This window comes from Aptenodytes forsteri, unplaced genomic scaffold (genome assembly GCF_000699145.1).
Source record: "Aptenodytes forsteri isolate BGI_AS27 unplaced genomic scaffold, ASM69914v1 Scaffold412, whole genome shotgun sequence".
NCBI lineage: Eukaryota > Metazoa > Chordata > Aves > Sphenisciformes > Spheniscidae > Aptenodytes > Aptenodytes forsteri.
Window position 1 is genome coordinate 606,013 of NW_008794266.1, and position 18,411 is coordinate 624,423.

General features: G+C 38.7%; 1 protein-coding gene across 1 annotated transcript; it reads left to right on the forward strand.

The window, feature by feature from the left end:
* The first annotated feature begins 26 nt into the window (after positions 1 to 26).
* Positions 27 to 18,180, forward strand: FKTN (fukutin). Its single transcript, XM_019473908.1, has 9 exons — positions 27 to 166; positions 1,488 to 1,547; positions 4,405 to 4,608; positions 6,101 to 6,378; positions 7,850 to 7,982; positions 9,648 to 9,777; positions 10,905 to 11,038; positions 11,964 to 12,091; positions 16,094 to 18,180. Exons 1-9 carry the CDS (start codon positions 62 to 64, stop codon positions 16,305 to 16,307), a joined length of 1,386 nt encoding a protein of 461 aa, XP_019329453.1. The 5' UTR covers positions 27 to 61; the 3' UTR covers positions 16,308 to 18,180.
* Positions 18,181 to 18,411: the final 231 nt, after the last annotated feature.

The following is an 18,411-nucleotide window of genomic DNA, read 5'->3' on the forward strand; positions in this document are numbered from 1 at the left end:
CGGAGAAGATGAGCGACGCCGCGCTGCTTCCAGGCGGTGATCGAGAGCGCCCCGAAGACTAATGCAGAAAATCAATAAGAACGTGGTCCTGGCGCTCCTTTCTCTGACAAGCCTGGTTTTCCTCCTCTTCCAGTTGTACTATTACAAGTTCTACCTATCGCAGAAGGTGAGAGAGAGCTGTCCTGCACGGGCTTGCTTTTGTGGAATGCCTCCTCTCTTCAGAGTCCTTTAGCAGCATTAACGGCAGCCCCAAACTTCCCTCATATGGCTAGCAATTCCTATAGTATTGACATGAAGCAGCGAGGTAGCCTGAGCAGGTTTCTGGTGGCAGGCGTACAATCAGATCGCAATTGTCAGCCTGATATTGAAGTCATTATGTCAGGCAGAGGCATCCCATTAATTCTAAAATGTGTTCTCAGCTGTGGGTTTGAGCCACCGAGACTTTTAATCTTCACAAGCCTTCCTACTCTTGTTATGTGACTTTTATTGAGAGTGAAGTCAAACCAGGTGTTGTCTTAGGGCTTTTCTGAAGGAACAAGGAAGGCAGCATTTATTGGTTGCAGGTTTTTCAACAGTGGTGTTTTTAAAAGAAAACCCAGCTTTTTCTGCAGTTGTCTTAGTGCTTTGTGATTCAGCGTTCATAATTTTCTAGATGTTATGGATTAAATCCTGCTTTTATACCACCTGTGGAATGTTTAGCTCAGTGTGATTTTCTGTAATGGAAAAAGAGGTGAATGCTACTATAAATGAAATACTCTGTTTTTTTGATGGCTTCATAGTTGACAGTTGCAATGCAGATTCAACAAAGGAACTCCTTGCAACTGCATGCCTTCATTTTATTTTTACAGAAGAACCGCGTAGGTATCATGTTTCCTGAGTTTGTTTTCTTTTGGTGAGGACATTCTTAATAAATGCAGGCAGCCTTAGTGCTAGGTGGTACCACAACCTTTGGCTTCTTTCTTATCGCTTCTGACTGTAAACAAGAAGGCTGTGAATGAGAAATTCTAAACAGTTCTTAAAAGCTAAAAGCTGAGCCACTAACCGCCTTGGCTTTATGACACGAATATACTCTCTTTGAAATTTAATTCTCTAGGGTTACATCTGGAAAGACTGAGGCATAGTCCTGCTGTCTTTCCGCCAGTGGTGTTTGCCTAACAGTGTTTTGTGTTTGTCATTTTCCTATTTTACATTTACTGGCACATTGACTTAGAAACCTGAGGCCTGATCATGCAATCTTTGCATGTCTGTAAGGCCCCAAGGCTTGCATTGTCCTTCTAAATACAGTAAGCCAGAGCGGTTGTTTATGACTTCACATTCAGTACTGTAGTTGAGTGACCAGAGGCATAACCACAGCCATAATTATAAAGTGCTAACTGGATAAATGCCCCTGAATGTCCTGTTAAGAAATCCTAAACAGGGATTCAACTGAAACTTACTTTTTTTTTCTTTTCTTTCTCCCTCCCCCTCCCCTTCTTTGGTTTTGACAGAATGGAGCAGTTTTTTCAAAAGTCAGAGGAAGCCAGTCAGGCCAAGACAGCACTAGATGGGTATGTATAACATCATTGCTTCCAACAGCTCTTCTGCAAGTCTCAGATAACTCACATGGGATTGCAAACTCAGGGTCCAGTTCTCCTTCCTCTTCACCGGGGATTTTCTAGTGTTAAGGGCTAAGGGATACATTCTTCACTGAGTAAAGTTATGAAGCGTTTCAAAACATCAGTTTAAAATGGAGTTGAGAAACGGTTACAGCTTAGTAGCCTTTGCCTGTGCAGTCCTTAGTAGTGTTGTTAATATTTTAAGAAGCGAAACTTGTTCTTTCTGATACAGAAGTTTTGATCCAGGCTTTTGTGTTCTTTCAGACTGAGTATTGAAAAGATTGGCTTATTTGACATGCAGCTTGTTTGATAGTCAGTAGTGTGGTAAAAGAATTGGCTGCAGGTCTCAGGTCACAGAACACCTTTTTGCTTGCTCTAGTTGTTTAACCTGCTGCTCAATATTTTGTGTTACTTGCTTATGCTGGGGCATGAAACTCTTCACAAGCAGGAAAATGTTACATTTCAGCATTCACCAGTTGCTGTATTCCAGTGTTCAGGAGCAGTGTTAGGAGTGCCATTAGATACTTGCAATGTGATTTTTTTGTCGTGTCTTACTTAAAGTTTGCAGGATTGAGTGCAACCAAAATATCATGTTGGCCTCAGGGAATCAGAAGCTCAGTTACGATATTTGTAGTTACCGTTTGTTTGGAAACACTTTTACAGAAGTCTTTTGTTAACAGATCTCCCAGTGGAAGAACAGCAGAGATGGTTAAAGAGAGTGATGCCCTGGGAACTGGCTGCCTTTCACTTTTGGATGCAATATGATAATGTTGCTAGTTAGCAAAATAACCATTTAAATGCCTTGTTTCTGCTGAGCAAGAGGAAAGGTGCTCTGGTTAAGAGCTGTTCTTGGGAATAATCCAAACCAAGTCTTCTGTGGACTGCTTGCTTGTGCCAGGAATGTCTCACTGTTCTTGGAGGTGGCACCCCTTGGAACTACCTACTAGGTGTTAGGTGGCATAGTCACAGTGGGCTTCCAATCTGCCAGTCTGTGGACAGAGTTCTCATTAAGCTTTAACTTGATCTTATGGGGTCATGAGTAACAAAGCAGGATGCTTCACAGTGCTGCCAGGGACCTGTTGCACTCCAAATTTTCTTCAGAGTCCCTGCGTGATGAGTCCAAAATACTCTATTTGAATGCATTTCTCTTAGCTGCTTGACATCATCACCATCTCTTTCTACCAATTATTTAAGTTTCAACTAAAAGCATCTGTTTCCCTGGAGAAGTGACGGGGGCAAAAAGGTAAATATTTTTGCACAGATTTGCTTCCTGTTCATCAGTCTGATCTGCTAGTTTTAGTTACAGAAATAATGCGAACACATCACTTACCTTTCAGCTCCCTGTAGTTGAAATCACTAAGAGGGTGGCCTTGCCTCTGCTTGTACAGCACATGTAGTGCTGCTGCCTAAATTCTGTTTGTTGATCCACATTCTGTCTTCATTCACATTTTTATGTCTCTCTGAAGCCGAAGCCCTGTGCCAGAATTGGAGGTTGGCCTGTGGAGTCTGGTTGAACAGACTCAGCAGCTGGACAAAGAGAAAGGTTAGAGCTTCAGTTAGAAAGCCAGGGTCAGCTTGCTGAGCAGGTAGCTTGGGCAGTAGGCCATTGTCTTCCCTTATCACACCTCTTCTAGAAACCTTGAGATGTATCAGACCTAAAGCCTGACAGTGCTGTTCTAAGCCAGTATTTTTTTCTGAGTAGAAAGGTACTTTAAGTCATTAAATTTAACTGTTACAGTTAAATACATCAACTCAATTTTTAATAGCAGTGTGGCTATGATTGCTGCAAATCTTCTGTGTGCCATGGACATTTAAATGTACTTGATTAAAATTCTCCATTGAGTCACGTTAATAAATCCTCTCACCAGGCACAGCACCTTCTTGCTACGGCTTTTAACCCCTTATGCAATGTTGCCATGGTTGAGTGTCCTGGGTAGTACTAGTATCCAAAGAGTAGATAGCACTCACTTCCTACCTTCTCACTGAACCACCCTTCATATACAGCAGACATCATGCTTGAGATTTGGGGATACTGTTTGGGAGTGGGTCAAAAGCTTGCTAAAGTCAAAGTATGAACAGTGTCCATTGCTCTCGCCTTGCCCACAGACTTCTTCAAAGGCAGTCGGTGACTGCAGAGTAGGTGCAGTTCGCCTTTGGCTGGCTTTCCCAATCACATCCTTGTCCTTCATGTGCTTGGATGTGACTTTCCAGGGGTTTTTGCTCCAGAAGCTTCCTGGGGACTGAGATTAAGGTGACCAGAGTTCCCCAGATCCTCCTTTTTGAAGATGGTATGAGATTTGCCTTTTCTCAGATTTGAGGAACAGTTCCTGACCACTGTGGCCTTTCAAGATGTTGCAGAGCAGCCTCAGAATGACATCAGCCAGCTCCCTCAGCACCCACATGTGCATCGCATCTGATCCTATAATCTCTAGTTTATTCAAGTGCTTTCCAACTCAATCTAGAGCTGGAAAGAATCTAGAATTTAGCCTAGAGTCCATTACTCAAGTCTAGCACGCTAGAGTTAGAGTGCTTTAGCTTGTAGAAAGTTCTAATTGAAGCTGAAAGTTTTTCCTCTAGTCTTAGAGACCTGGAAAGCCTGAGAGCAGCCTGTTCTTCTGAAAGAGAAAATTTCCGTTTCCGCAATTGTTCATGGAAGTAAAGTGCACACTCAGAAAATGTATTGGGAGATAAGATTTCCTTCTGTCAGTGGGTTGGGTTTTTTTCCTTCTGTCAAAGACTTTTAATGTATTAACCTTTGTGCGCTTAAAGATGGTGTTTCTAACTTCTAATTTTATCCTCTGTCAAACAGCATGTGGTTAGGAAGTTCCTAGGCTTAATATCCAGTCACAATATACCAGTATATTTGATCGATCCTTTGATTCTGGGACTGGTTGATAAAGACATTGAACAGATCAGAAGTTCTCCTGATGGTCCTACTCCAGAATGCAAGTACTTTTGTGCTCCAAGAGACTTTACTACATTTGCATTACTGGACAAAACATGGAAACATGAAGTAAGTGCCTTTTCTTCAGTTCACATTTGTGTATTGTAATGCATTCAACTGTTCTATGATTTTGTGACAATACTTTCATGTTTGTATTAAAGCCTCTGATTCATTGTGTGGAAATCTTGTAAAGGTATTGGTAGAGGAAACTTTTTTTTTTAAAGTAGAAGGTATCCAGGCACTAGCCTGGATACATTAAGAGTCATTTACAGATAACTAAAAGTTTTTAGAAGCTGTCTGCAATATTTGTAAATGCTTGCAGTAAGAGGCCACACCAAAAAGAAAAAAGGAAAGTGGTCTGTTAGAAAGGTAGAAGGAAAACCTTAAGCCTGTGATGTAGGTACAGTCGTAATAAATCTCGAGTTTGGAGATCTATCAAGGAGGAAATGCAGGTATTGATGTGACAAGGCTAGAAAGTTTATCATAGTCTGCTGGTTTACATTTCTTTTAGTACATCTTTGTACTTAACACCATTTTATTTTGTCACTTAGCGTATTGGTATCTCTGCTTTTCTTCAGTGTTCTGAGATTTTTAAATGGATGTGTTAAAAATAGAGGTGTAGCATGTGATGAAGGACAAAATGAAATCCAAGATTATTTAATCAATTAAGTGTCATCTGGAAGTATTTATTAGATTAATTTATACGGACTAAAGATAACAGTGACAAAAAGCTTTTTTTTTTATTAAAGAAAAAGCAGGAGACATTAAAATGGTCTGTGACTATTTTACTGAAGGAGTCACACTCAAGTGAAGAGTGGTGGCACTCTGGGTCTGATCAGGCAGTTGTTTTACCCATAGCTGTAAAGGAATTAAAGAAACTGAGAATAAGGTTGTGTGGCAGCACACTAATATAAATCTGTCTCCCCATTCCTTTGTGGCTCATTGATAATATCTGTAGCATCCAGAGGAGAAGCTGATATGCCTGTATAAAACACTTCCAGGGAGGTAATTGAAAGGGTCTTCAGATGCTCATTGGTTCTTTCCTTATCAGCCAGAATTTCATTCCCTTTTTCTATGGAAATATGAAAGCCTGTTACCTAGTGCAACGTTCGGTGTTTGGTGAGATTTAGACAAATATTTATGTACATAATAAAAGAAGATTTTGCAGTAATTGTTTTTGTATTAGTGGTATCATTATTCAAGGACTTACGAACGCGAAGTTTGGCACAAGAATAACTTTAGAGAACGGTTTGAGGGTGCAGAGAAGGGTGCTATGGCAAGGAGCAAACCTAGTCCAAGCATTGCTTACAACATTTATGTGTTGTTTTATTGACTAGTTTGAGGGACAGAGTTTAAGACAAGGAAATAGAGTGGTTGGAATTGCTTGTGGTTGCTGATCTTTAAGGTCTTAGAAATTTTTGAGTAGTTTGTGCTTGTCTGATTAGAAAATGAAAATTGGGAATAAAGTCAGTTAATAATAAGGCTTTAGCAGACAATTTTCTCTAATCTTTAGCTTCTCTCTCTCTCTCTCTTTCTGTCTCTCCCTCTCTCTTATTTTTAGGTGGGCCTTTTTAGAACTGCTGAGAAAATGGGGTTCCAATGGCTAAAGATTATAAACAAAGACCCTCGCTTGGACGGGATGGATGACCTGTCTGGGATTGAAATTCCCTTGCACTACATATTTAAACTGGCATCTCATGCCATTCACCTGGTGGTCTTCTATGAGAGGAGCGGTAATTATCTGTGGCATGGCCCCCTGAGGCTCAAGCAACATATGGACAGAAAGTTTGTGCCTTTCCGGAAACTCCACTTCGGTCGCTACCCTGGAGCATATGAAAAGTGAGTTCAAAACAGAGGAGGCAAAAAACCATAATGGCACTTCCAAAATAACGTCTTTCTCCTGTATATAAAATTGCACCCTTTCCTAAAGTCGGGTTGTAAAATTTAGCTCATGTATAATAGTTCAGCCCCCAAAGTGCAGGTAAATTGAGGTATGAAGGTAAATCCAATTCTGTTTACCTGAAAACAAGAGCTTCCCACCATTTATAAATTAAGAACTACATTTTAGAGGAAGTTGTTGTGTAGCCAGGTCGAAGCAGGCAGAAAGATGACAGAAGAAGTCGTCATGACTGAGGTTGAATGTACCAGAGGATCTTCTGCTAAAGTCAGTAGTTTACTGTTAATATATTTAAAAGCTTGAAATCTGTTGATAGCCATCTGCGCTGTCAACACAAGGGGTAAAGTAGAAGTGGCAAGAGATTTAGTACTAGCTGATACATATTTGGTGTTCTTTCTATAATGATATGTATCCAAAAGTTGAATACAGATATGGAACATTAAAAGAAAAAGGGAAGCAACAGAAATCCATTCAGTAAGCGTCCAAATAATCGGTGTTAAAGAACATGAACAAAGAGAGGTGACATTTGTATGACAAAGACGTGTGCCAACCATTGCATCTAACTCATGCTCTTAATGTGCTGAGGGGACTCCTTTCTTGCATAAATGCTTGAATTGGTGGTGTTATTTTTCCATATTCTTATGCTTAAACTTTGCATTACATTGGTAAAGTTACTGTAAATGTCTGCCTTTTCTTACAATGCTTTCAATAGCAGTATTTCAGGAAATACAGATCATGGCAAATCTTGTCGCTTTTCAGAGCCAAGCACATGCCACTTTGAGAACAGTGTTCCTGCAGGGTGTGTGTATTTGTCATAAATCAGAGAAAAAGAGCCAAACATTTCACAGGTCAAAATAAATCTGTTTAACTTTTTCCTTAAAAATGACACCATTCTTTCTTCCTTTTAAAACATGGAATCTGTACCGGGTATGTGCCTAAACATTTGAAATTGATTGTGTAAGCTGTTAAATACCACATTTCATTCATTGTGAAGGCTGAACAGTTTTTAAATTTTAAATGCAAATAACCTCAAAGTACAGGGTAAAATTTGGTTCTTAAGTGCATCCCATACTTCAGACAACCAAATAAATAGCTTAAGTTTTCAAATGCACTGAACAACAGCTCTGAACAAATTCAGTGCAAGTCATAAGTCAGTAAAGGAATCGGTGATCTGACAAACTTAACTATGGGCTTACAGGCATCAAATTTCTTTTTAAACAAAATTTGGAAGTGTATGGGGAATTTGTTGAAGCTCTTGTTGCTCTTCTTTTATAACCAGTTTTGGGTGTATTTGGACAGAGGAATCACTGCTAGTAGTATGCATTAAGATTTTAACCTGAGCTAGAGGAAAAAGTGGCTTGTGGTTTGTAAAGGAATTGAATGGGATAATGTGTCATCTTTCTTTCCCTGCAGGCCAGAACTTCTGCTTGTTTCCATTGATGACTTAAAAGTTCAAATTCCAAAAAATCCATCCAGTTTTCTGGAGGAGATGTCACACTCTAGATTTCTTGAATGTAGGTACAGAGAAGCTCGGGCTTTCTTTCAGGTTAGTGGTAATCAGGTAGTGTCTCTTGAGATGTAATGTATGTTTTCACTGATTGACCCAACCCCACAAACAGTTCATTGTTTTTTACCTAGATGTGACTATTTGCATACATAAAGCTAAATACAGCCTTTGAGACTCAATCCACAGAGTTTAGCAAGTGGTAATAAAACTAAAACTTTAACTGAAAATCATGGTCTGTCTTTTTTACTTGTGAGCGCATTTTTTTTCCATTTTCCAAAACTTTGAGAAGAGGTAACAAACATGGCCATAGTTCTCACACATTGTTACTGTTAAATGGATTTCATGTAAATAAGACTAAGATCTTGTGTATCTTTGTGGTTGAAAATTTTCCTTATGGCAATTCTCAAAGTTTTAAGTAATACTTCATTTTATATTCTTTTGAACCACGTGCTGCAGTTCCACGTTCCTAGTTTGGTTTATTTGAAATGGTATATTCATTCCAAAATGACTTATTTAGTTGCTTTTTGACCATGTAAGCTAATGTTTTCACCACTGTTTAGAGCATTATTTTTAGAATATTGCTACCTGATTTAGCAGATGGTAGAAAACTTTCTGCTGCAATATGGGGAGCATTTTGTCTTAAATTGAAAAGGGCCAAGATATAAAGTGGTCAAGAGTTACCACAGTTAAGACTGTGGAATCAGAATCAGATCACTGAATTTGAGCCATCTCTGATTTCATGGAAGGGGAAAAAAGAGGACACTAGAGGTTCCAATCTTCAGACATTTGAGGTCTTGGGGAAGGGACTTCTTAGGGAAAGGAATACCATCCTTGTTCAGTCTAGTGGGCCGTAGCTCCCCATACATTTAGCAGGATGGTTACTCTACCCCAGGGTACCTGTGTCTTGTCACTTCACCTGTGAAGGACAGAAATTGTAAGCATGCTCCACTTCAGCTCTAAAACCTCCAGGCAGTAATCACCACAGGCAGAGCAAATGTGCCTCAGAAGCTATATTGAACTTTGCTGGAGCTTTAATATTGAAATAAGCAGCTGGCATCTGTTTTGAAAAGTAAGTATTCATTTCAACTGTTTGTTGCCCAAGAGCTCTTAATGAAATCAGTCATGAAGCTGAGTGGTGCGTTGTTCCTGTATTTGATTTGGTAATGTTTGCCCAGACTGCTGTGGTGTTTTTGGCTTTGCGTTACAGAAGATCTTGCCACAGTTGTACCTGGAAGATGAACATGATTTTCTGTTCACATTGTTTCTACTATATGGCAGAAGTTGTCAACATCCAGTTGTAGCACTTGGTGGCGCCAAATAAACTAATGTGCTGGAAGTAACTGATTCTGTCCCTGTTTCCCCCCTGGACTGTGGGTATTGGCTTCAGTGTGTGCAGAACTAGGGTTCATCTGTGTTGTTGCCACATCCTGAGAATCAGTGTCTAATACATATATTCTTATTCTATTTTATTGTGACTTTACATTCTGATAGTTTGGAAAAACTGAAGATTGATGTTTCGGAGTTTAAATTTTAACTTGGCATTCTAGTGCATGTTCTCAGACTGGGCTGTATATGTGAAAACAGATACTGCCCAGATATTAGTTAAGTAAATTTTTAAAGGTAATTTTTTCTTAGGACATTGAAAAATGAAGTGACAAGTTTGCTTTCTGACAATAGCTTGCTTATTCTTCCTTTGCCTTCCAGCTGTATCCTGATGATGCCTCTCTTGATGCAGTGGAGTTCAGAAAAAAAGCAAAATCCTTGCTCCATCTGGCTGCCCTGACACTGAATAACTTAGGAGTAAAGTTCTGGCTGAGCAGTGGAACATGCCTTGGTAAAACATTTGTGTTACATTGCATTTTTAAACTCATCTGAAATTTTAAACATTTCATCCTCTATTGCTTGTGATGTCAGCTGAGGTTAGCAGCTAAATGTACCGGGTTGGAAGGTAATATGTGGCATTAGCTGTACTGAAATAGGCTTTTTTGCTCCTGACAAAATGCTTTTTTTTTTTAGAAACTTGAGGAATGAGGATTGAATGCTGAGGAAATTTCCAGTGAAGCATTTCATGTTGTTAGCAATTACCTGTGTTGTGTTCATCACTGCTTAGAAAGTAATCAGCAATTCCCGAAATTGTGTGGCTTAGAATTTACCGAAATGCTAGTTGGAAAACACAGTGATGGGCACATATTTCTGTTGTCCATGTAGACTCACACCTGATTTTTCTTCCATGCAATTTGGTGCTTATCACTGACTTTTAAAATATAGTTTATTTATTTTAAAACATGCTTTTAATAAAATGTCAGCCTATTAGAGTAGGTACTGCAAGTTTTCAATTCTGTGGAAGATGGAAGTAGTATCTTATCACTGGTGAATATTGTTTTATTATTGAAATAGGTTTTAAAAACTCATGTGTGTGCCCATTCGACTTGTATTTGTTTAGTCCTAGGGAATATAATTTTCTGAATGAACAGTTATTAAAAGCTGCTTTAATGAAACAGACAAAAGGATGTCCCACTTCTTGTCTACTGTTTTGCAGTGGTGCTTGAAAGATGATTAACATCTCAGATACTATTTAAAATAATAGTTTCAAATTAAAAGCGCAGCTGTAGCCCTGTAGCTGTTCATTGCTGATTAGATTTGGGCCCAGATAAAGAATATTTTTTTCTTTAAAGACATTTAGATTAGAAAACTGAAGATATTTTATCTTTGAAAGAGTTAGTGTTTTCTCTCTCATTCCTGGCTTTCTGGAGGAAGGAGCTGGCTATAAGTGTGGTAATATTTGTTTTCTTCAATGTGGTTCATTTCATACTAGAGAAAGACAGAAGTCTTGTTTATGGCCTCATTCATAAGGCTGGTGACCTTACGGCAGTTCATTTTTATGTTGCTTTTGTTCTATTGATATATTTCTCATGTTCCTGAATTAACTTGTTTGTTTTTTTCCTTTTTTTTTTCCGTCAGGCTGGTATAGACAGTGCAATGTCATTCCTCACAGCAAAGATGTGGATTTGGGAGTCTTTATAAAGGACTACAAAGCAGATATCATTCCAGCCTTTCAGAAAGCAGGGTTACCGTTGAAGCACAAATTTGGCAAGGTACATAGATAATCAACAATTTGCTTCATGCGTCTTTCTGTAGGTTCGTAAGTTTGGGTACAGCTACAAATCACTTATGCAGAAGTAGGTATCTGAAGTCTCCTCGGCAGACATTTGCTCATTAGGGTTTTACCTAAACATATAATCTTGTTGGTTTTTGTGTGTTCTCTTGGACAGTGTGTGAGAAAACACCTTTCTTAATAGCTTCAGCCCTGTTTGGGGAGTCTGAATTCCACCTCAGAAGAAGTTTTTAGTAAGTTTTTGAGGGGTCTAATCTGTGTCAGTGGTGCTAGGGAAACTTAAGAATTAAGGTAGAATTTAGTCTTTGAGATTGGATGGGCCTTATCATACAGGAGGATTGGTGGTAGCTCTGAGATTATCTGTAGCCCTGTATGTAAAACTAGCAGAAAGGGAAGGATGGCTTGAGGTGGGCACTGGCTTTGTTCATTATTAGCTTATGTGGATCTTTATTTAGCTTTTTCAGAATGTAGGCTGCAGAATGGTAGAGAGAAGAAACAAAATTACAGGAATATGAAGGTTCAGCCATAGTTCAAGTGATATATCATTACTGGTCCTAGGGAGTGTTTTATCATAGAGGAAGTGTGTTAAATGAAGACACCTACTAATGATGTGTTTATTCACTGAGATTATTTTGCTTGTGGCAGAGGACAAGGAGATGGTGCAGAAGCTTTTGGGGCTAAAGGGAGGAAAGAGAAGGTAGTCCCACTGAGGTTCAGAAAATTTCCAGGGTTCTCAAGGCATCAAAAAAAAAAAAAAAAGAAATTGCAGAATTAGTGTATTTTCTTCAGTTACGATAGGAGTCATTCTGCGTACCTGACCAAAATAAACTTGTTTTCTGAAACCTGCTGACATAAGTAGCCTTGTATTTTTATGAGTACATACAGTGTGTATTTTTGTCTTGCAGGTAGAAGACAGCTTGGAACTCTCTTTCCAGGGAGAAGATGATGTGAAACTTGATATTTTTTTCTTCTATGAAGAGGATGACCACATATGGAATGGAGGAACTCAGGCCAAATCGGGCAAGAAATTTAAGTATGAACTGGATTTGTACCTCTAATAGGAAAGAAATTGAACAAGTTAGTGTTTAGTGTTGGCATTTTGTGTGTTGTTGCCTGGCAAAGTCTGTGCTCTTTGTGGGAAAGGCAGTTATCAGTGGAGAATCAGTAGAGATTTTGCACTTTGAGACCAGAGAAGTAGAAAGAGAACAGTACTATGCCTTACTAGAGAGGTGCTGGGCTTGTCAAATGTCAATTCTCTCGTGAAATCGAAAGCAGTGCTGGCATGTCATCTATCAAGCAGATCTTATCTGGACTGTGACAAGCTCTGAGTTAAATAAACAGCTAAGGTGAGAAAGAAGTCTCTAAAACTGTTTGTTGCACAAACTGATTTTGCAGTAAAAAATGAATCCTTAGGCCTTTGTCTCGACGACGGAGCATTATGGCAGAAAGCCTCAATTGTCCTTGCAAAGTAAACCCCATAGTTTTGGATTTTGTGGTAATGATTTGGAATACTTTATTGACTGTAATGTTGTGACAGCAACGCAGATGACTACTGCAGACCTTGTAGTTCATGTTCTGAAAATGGAGTTTTAAGTAGGATCCCACATTACTTGCTTCATACCTTCCAGTATTAAATCAGCAAATAAGTACAACAGCTTTCTAATCTACTCAGCAAACTGAACATAGGTTTTGATAACTAGATTTGTTTCTTTCCATCACCAACCTTAACTCAGGAAGAGACAGTTGCAGACTAGTTGAAAACCTTGTTGACTTCTATAGGATTTCATTATCTTTCATATTTTGCCTGAACTGTATTTGCTTATATTTAGCTAATGGGAACTTAGTGAACACTGTCATCCAGATGGTGATAACGTCTGAGTCCTTGCCTTAGTTATCTTTGTTTTGAAATGATAAACAAAGATTGGGGAAGATATTTTGATGACCAGAGTCAAAAAGCACACTTAAAAATAGACTAAAGGAAGAATTCTTGGAATATTCCCACAGAAAATGTGGTATGTTGCAGAGTGTTTTTCTTAGAATACAGCAACAATTTTGTAGTTTTCCAAAGCAGGCTTAATGTCTGTTTTTCCATACAAGATTTTGGAGGATTTTGTGTGATGCGTTCTGAGGAGGAAGCTGAACAATAAATTCCTATCCTTTTCTTTGTGCTTCTGTTGTGTCTAAATTGCAGTAGCTGTTTCCATGCCAGTGGAGTTGACATGCTCTTTCAAAATTCCATTGTAGCATCAGACCTTGGGTACTTGAGAGCTGGGGTTTTTTTTTCCCCCTTTGATATGACTGGTCCAATGCATGAGAATAGAAGGTAGATGTGAACCTGTGCTATGTTCCAGCTCCTGTATCCTAGGATATCACAGCTCTTTTGGAACTCCAGCTTTCATAACTCTTTCCTTTTCTTGTAGACTAGTACTTATTTTTGGTGGTAATTTTTTTTCAAAGTTTACAAACATGGCTTTCTAGTTCAATAAGAACTAATTTGCTTAGACATAGTAGTGTAAGGAAGCCACTAATTCTGAACTGGTGTTTTATAGGCGTATTTTACTGTACTTAATCCATACAGAAAAAGAGCAAGAAAACTGCTTGTTTACCATTATGAAGGCCCCAATCCCTGACAGAACATGGCTGTTCAGAATGCGTAGCCAAATAATTGCAGATATGTATTATTCCAAATACCTTCTCAGAAAGATAAGATCATGGCTTTTTAGTTGTGAGATGTGATGATTTAGCGTGCTTGATCTGAATGCCTGCAACGCCAGAATGACCCTCAATTTTGCTTAGTCTTCAGTCCTTTCAAAATTTTGGGGGAAGGTAAAGTGAGGAGGTCAGCCAAAAGGCAAGTGATTGTTTGATCATACCCAATCCGAAATCCACTTTAACAATTTTAAAGGAATCTCACCAGCTGTTTATGTGGTATCAGAAGAGCTATTGTTTGCTACTAGATCATCAAAGATAAGGGCAGGAGTTCTATTCCAAGATATTTATGTTTTTAAAAATGAAGGGTAAAAGACATTTTCTTCAGAAAGCTAAATATTTGCATAGGCATACTTTCTATATATCTTGCTAAATAAAAGTATGAAGAATGAAAGTATTTCTTATTTATTCTAGAAAATATTTTTCATTAGTCATTTTTAGTCTCTGTTTCCTTGGGAGAGCTGGTTTCTAAACCTTACAAGTCTGGCTGTATGGTTTGCATTTTCATGTACACAAATACTTCCTGAACAGTGCAGATATAAGCAAGCATGTATCTCCTCCTTATTTTGTCTTGAAGTTACAGCAGTTGAGACCCCCTATTTGTTTACGGAATTAATGCTGGACAGTTGCATTCTTCAGCAGAGAATAAGTATTTACAAAAAGTGAATCTGGGAATCAAATCTATACTGTATGCTTTAATCCTTAATACGAGTTAATTCTGTAGGTTCTTAACATAGAGGACTTTGTGTAAGTGTAAAATCTTTTCAGTTTATGTCCAAAGATTGATGAGACTGAAATTGGAAGAGTACCTAGCCTTATCCTGGCCACTTGGAATGAGCAAACGATGAGCAAGGATTCCAGTAGTGTGAAGCATCACTGAAAGCTACATTTTTCGTCACTGAATGTAAACATTTGATTTTAATAATAGTTAAATAATTATTTTGGTGAAATTTCCAACTGACTTTTTAATTTGCAGATTAGTTTATTTAAATTATCTATTGGTTCTCCTTAGAATTATTATTCGGAGTTCACTCTCTGGAGGATATATTATTTCAGTGGTTTGCTGATAGCTTTTGCATATGCACACCCACTGCAGTTCTGGTAGATGAATGATTTCCTGGGTTAATAACAGCTAAACAGCTATTTGATGATTATAGATCCACTAATAAAGTTTGTTTACTTTGTTTTCCCCTTGGTAGCTGGCATTTTTTTGTTTTTTGGATAAATCAGTGGTCTCTGGATATATATCCAAAAGTGCTTGATCACTTTTTTCTCTCCTTCCATTTAAGGCATAAAAGCAAGGTTGTTTTATTTTCTGAAACTGTTTGCTCGGCACTTAGAAATAAAATTAGCTTTATGCTTAGAGGAACACGTGCATAATTCATGCAAACGCACAAATCTTAACCTTCTTTTTCAAAAGGTCTAAGTGCTTATGGTTTCATTTTGACCTGTGAAAAGGAATTTTAAGATTACTTTTTCTCTGTGGAAGAATTCACAGCTTCAGAAGTGGCAGTGATGCTCTGCAGGAATAGGACATAATCTTTGGTATTTACTTGTTTAACACATTGACTCTGACACTGGGCTCCTATAGGATGTCATTCTGATCACACTGTGAAATTTACCTGTGAACTTCACTAGTGTAAGCATAGTTATAGGTAGGGCTTATGTTGGCCCTTCTACAGGAAAGAACAGGTACAGAACAAGGTCAGTGTGGTAGAATAAATTATTTTTTAAATTTAAATGGACCGAGACGGTTTCAGAAAGTACAGGGTGGCAGCTGTATCTTAATTCTTTGCAGCTGCTCCAAGTCTGGCACCATGTTTAAACACGGGTACTGAAGGGGAATCGCATGCTTTGTTTGGTAAGATTGAAGAAAGGTAAAAACTTGTTTTTTAAAAAAGGCCTGACTTATAATACAGTATTTAATGCTGCTTTTCTCAAAATCTACCCTACCAAATAACATGTATCATCCTCTTGACACCCTTCTAAATGAGGTAACTGTTAAATCCATTTTGTAAGTGGAAAAGTAGAGACAGGGACTAAGTGATTTCCTATAGGTGGCAGAATGATATGGGAACAAGCAGAAAAAGAATTAGAAATGCTCCTTCCTAAGAACATGTGGCAAATGTTATCAGCGGTAACTGGTTAACACCACCCCTGTCCAGTATGTAAATAATATTTCATAGATGGGAAGCTGTGAAATAAGAAAAAAAATATTATAAAGGTAACATGGCCACTCGCTGCAGTTGCTTGCTTTCTCCATGAACTTATTTAGAGCTGTATTTCAGTCTTCTGCTGGTGACCATGTTCTTTTGTTATGACACAGGTATCTCTTTCCAAAGTTCACTCTGTGTTGGACTGAATTTGTAGAACTCAAGGTACACGTGCCCTGTGAAACCCGTCAGTATGTTGAAGCCAACTATGGCCCAGACTGGAAGGTTCCTGTGAAGATGTGGGACTGGAAGAGCTCACCATCCAACGTGCAGTACAATGGCGTCTGGCCTGTCAACGAATGGGACGATGTCATTCAGATCTACTGACCACATGACTGCTAATAGAGCATGCCTGCTATCCTTGAAACTGCCAGTTTGTAATTTCCTATTTCCCAAAGGCATCAAGATCCGTTCCTTTCATAACTTCTCACCTGTTTCCTAAGGAGACCTGTCCCTTTTTTTGCTTAACAGGTAGTTTTTTCACCTTTATCATGCGTTTTCCAGGTAGTTAAAGGAAAAGATTAAAGGCAGGATGGGGCAACTGAAGAGAAGGGAGGCTGAAAGAAAAGCTGCACAAAGGGAATAGAGAAGAAATGGTGCGGTAAACTTACGGGCAGTTGGCTATTTAAATGTAAACAGTGGCCAGGTGGCTTGGACTTCCGTGGGATCGTCAAAAGCTTGGGACTGTTCACTTCTCAAGCTTAAGAGAGGGATAGGATGGAAAAATCCCACAGAAGTTCCTCTTTTTTTTAGAGGAGACCTTGTGAATATTCAACTTCTAAACACCAGAGTTATGAGTACCTCAAATGTGCCTGACTGGAGACTGATACGTCCCTATGAAATGTGACAGGTTGCTCTTGGGAGTGGAATCTTTCTATTACACAGAACCCATGTGACCCCCCTGCTTTACGTGTAGGAGGTATTGGGTAACAGTGTAATACTAAATGAATGAAAGGAGAAACTATCCACATCGGAGATCTTCCAATAACAGTTGGGTTTTCTGTGAACTAACCACTGCATGCAATTATGACAGGGAATGTTATCTGCTTTTTTTTTCTTTTTTTTTCTTTTTTAAGAACACGAAGGTGTATGCCACAGGGATGTCTTTCCTGTGAAAAAAAAAATATTCTAGTTTTGATGCCCCAATTCGTGTGTTCTCCATGTAAAAGTTTTGACTAGATTTTAGAAAATTACAGCTATCCCTGCTTTCTTACGAGTAGATAGAAATGGGAGTATTCATAGTTTTCTGTTTAACATGGGCTCACAGAACAGAGATCTCAGAGAATCACAGCTCTTTTCTCTAAGTGTAAGCAGAAGTATGTATAAATACCAACTGTTCTATCAAATTTGCAGTAGCATAATTGCAAGTGAAGTGTTAGTGTAACATTAGGCTTTGGATTGGAAGAAAGTGGAAGCCTGACAACTCACTCCTCCTGCTTCTGCTTGTGCTTTTGGTCAATGAAGTAAGCTTTCTTCTTCAGTATTTTGGAGAGGGATAATAGCTTTCATATAAGCGTGTGTGTCCAAGCTTGTTCCAGTCCTGCTGTGCAGGGAAGACAAGGGCGCTATAGCAGCTAGTGAGTTACGACTATAATACATGGTACAGACCCAGGAGTACTTGTGAACCAGTGTCAAGGTACTGAATAGAGCTCATGTTTACTTGCAACAAACCTGTATTCATTCTTTCCTTGCTAAAGCAGAAAGGCTATCTCCGGGTCACAGCTTTTCCACCTTTCACTGGGTAGAGGTAGGTTGAGTCTGTGGTTTGCATTCTGTTGATCTGCAGTTTTTGGCTGTGTATCCAAATGCGTACAGTTCTGGAGAGATGAAATAGCTACTGCCATGTGGTGGTTTTACTACTGTGTCATTCCAGGTGCGCTCTGGGGCTTCCCTGCTGTTTTCATCCTGGAGTGTGCTGCATGCTTTTTCCTGCCAATCCTCTCAGTTCCAGCAGTCTCCTGCCACTGAAGCACTGGAGTAAATTACTCAGCTTCTGGCAACAGCTTGTCATGCTGGCTCTTCAATTGGTGTGGTAACTTTGTTAGCTTTGCCTAATTAAGAAGAGAGAGATGTAAATCCTGCTAATGCCATTTACTTGGTAAAATAAACATTACATTGTAAGGGATAATTTCTCAGGTGAATTTTTTGTATTTTTTCCTTAAAATTAAAAAAGCCAATGTCCTTATGGTTTTCATGTTCAGAACTCTTTTGTCGTGAACTTCTTTGTTTAATAACATACAATAGGCCTGTAAGTTTTTCAAATGTGATAGGTGTTTAAGAGTGAAAGAAAAGATACTATCAGAAAATTATAATCCTGTCAAATTTTTGACTTTGTATTTGTAGATGGAAAGACTAATGGAAAAAAATGCATGTCCCTGAAAGGGAGGATGGATTAAATAGTTGATTATACCTTGGAAAAAAATGCATGTCC

Coding starts and splice junctions, on each gene's coding strand:
- FKTN (XM_019473908.1), top strand. CDS start 62: ATGCAGAAAATCAATAAGAACGTGGTCCTGGCGCTCCTTTCTCTGACA. Junction 1,548..4,404: donor GCCAAGACAGCACTAGATGG/GTATGTATAACA, acceptor TCTGTCAAACAG/CATGTGGTTAGGAAGTTCCT. Junction 6,379..7,849: donor TACCCTGGAGCATATGAAAA/GTGAGTTCAAAA, acceptor CTTTCCCTGCAG/GCCAGAACTTCTGCTTGTTT.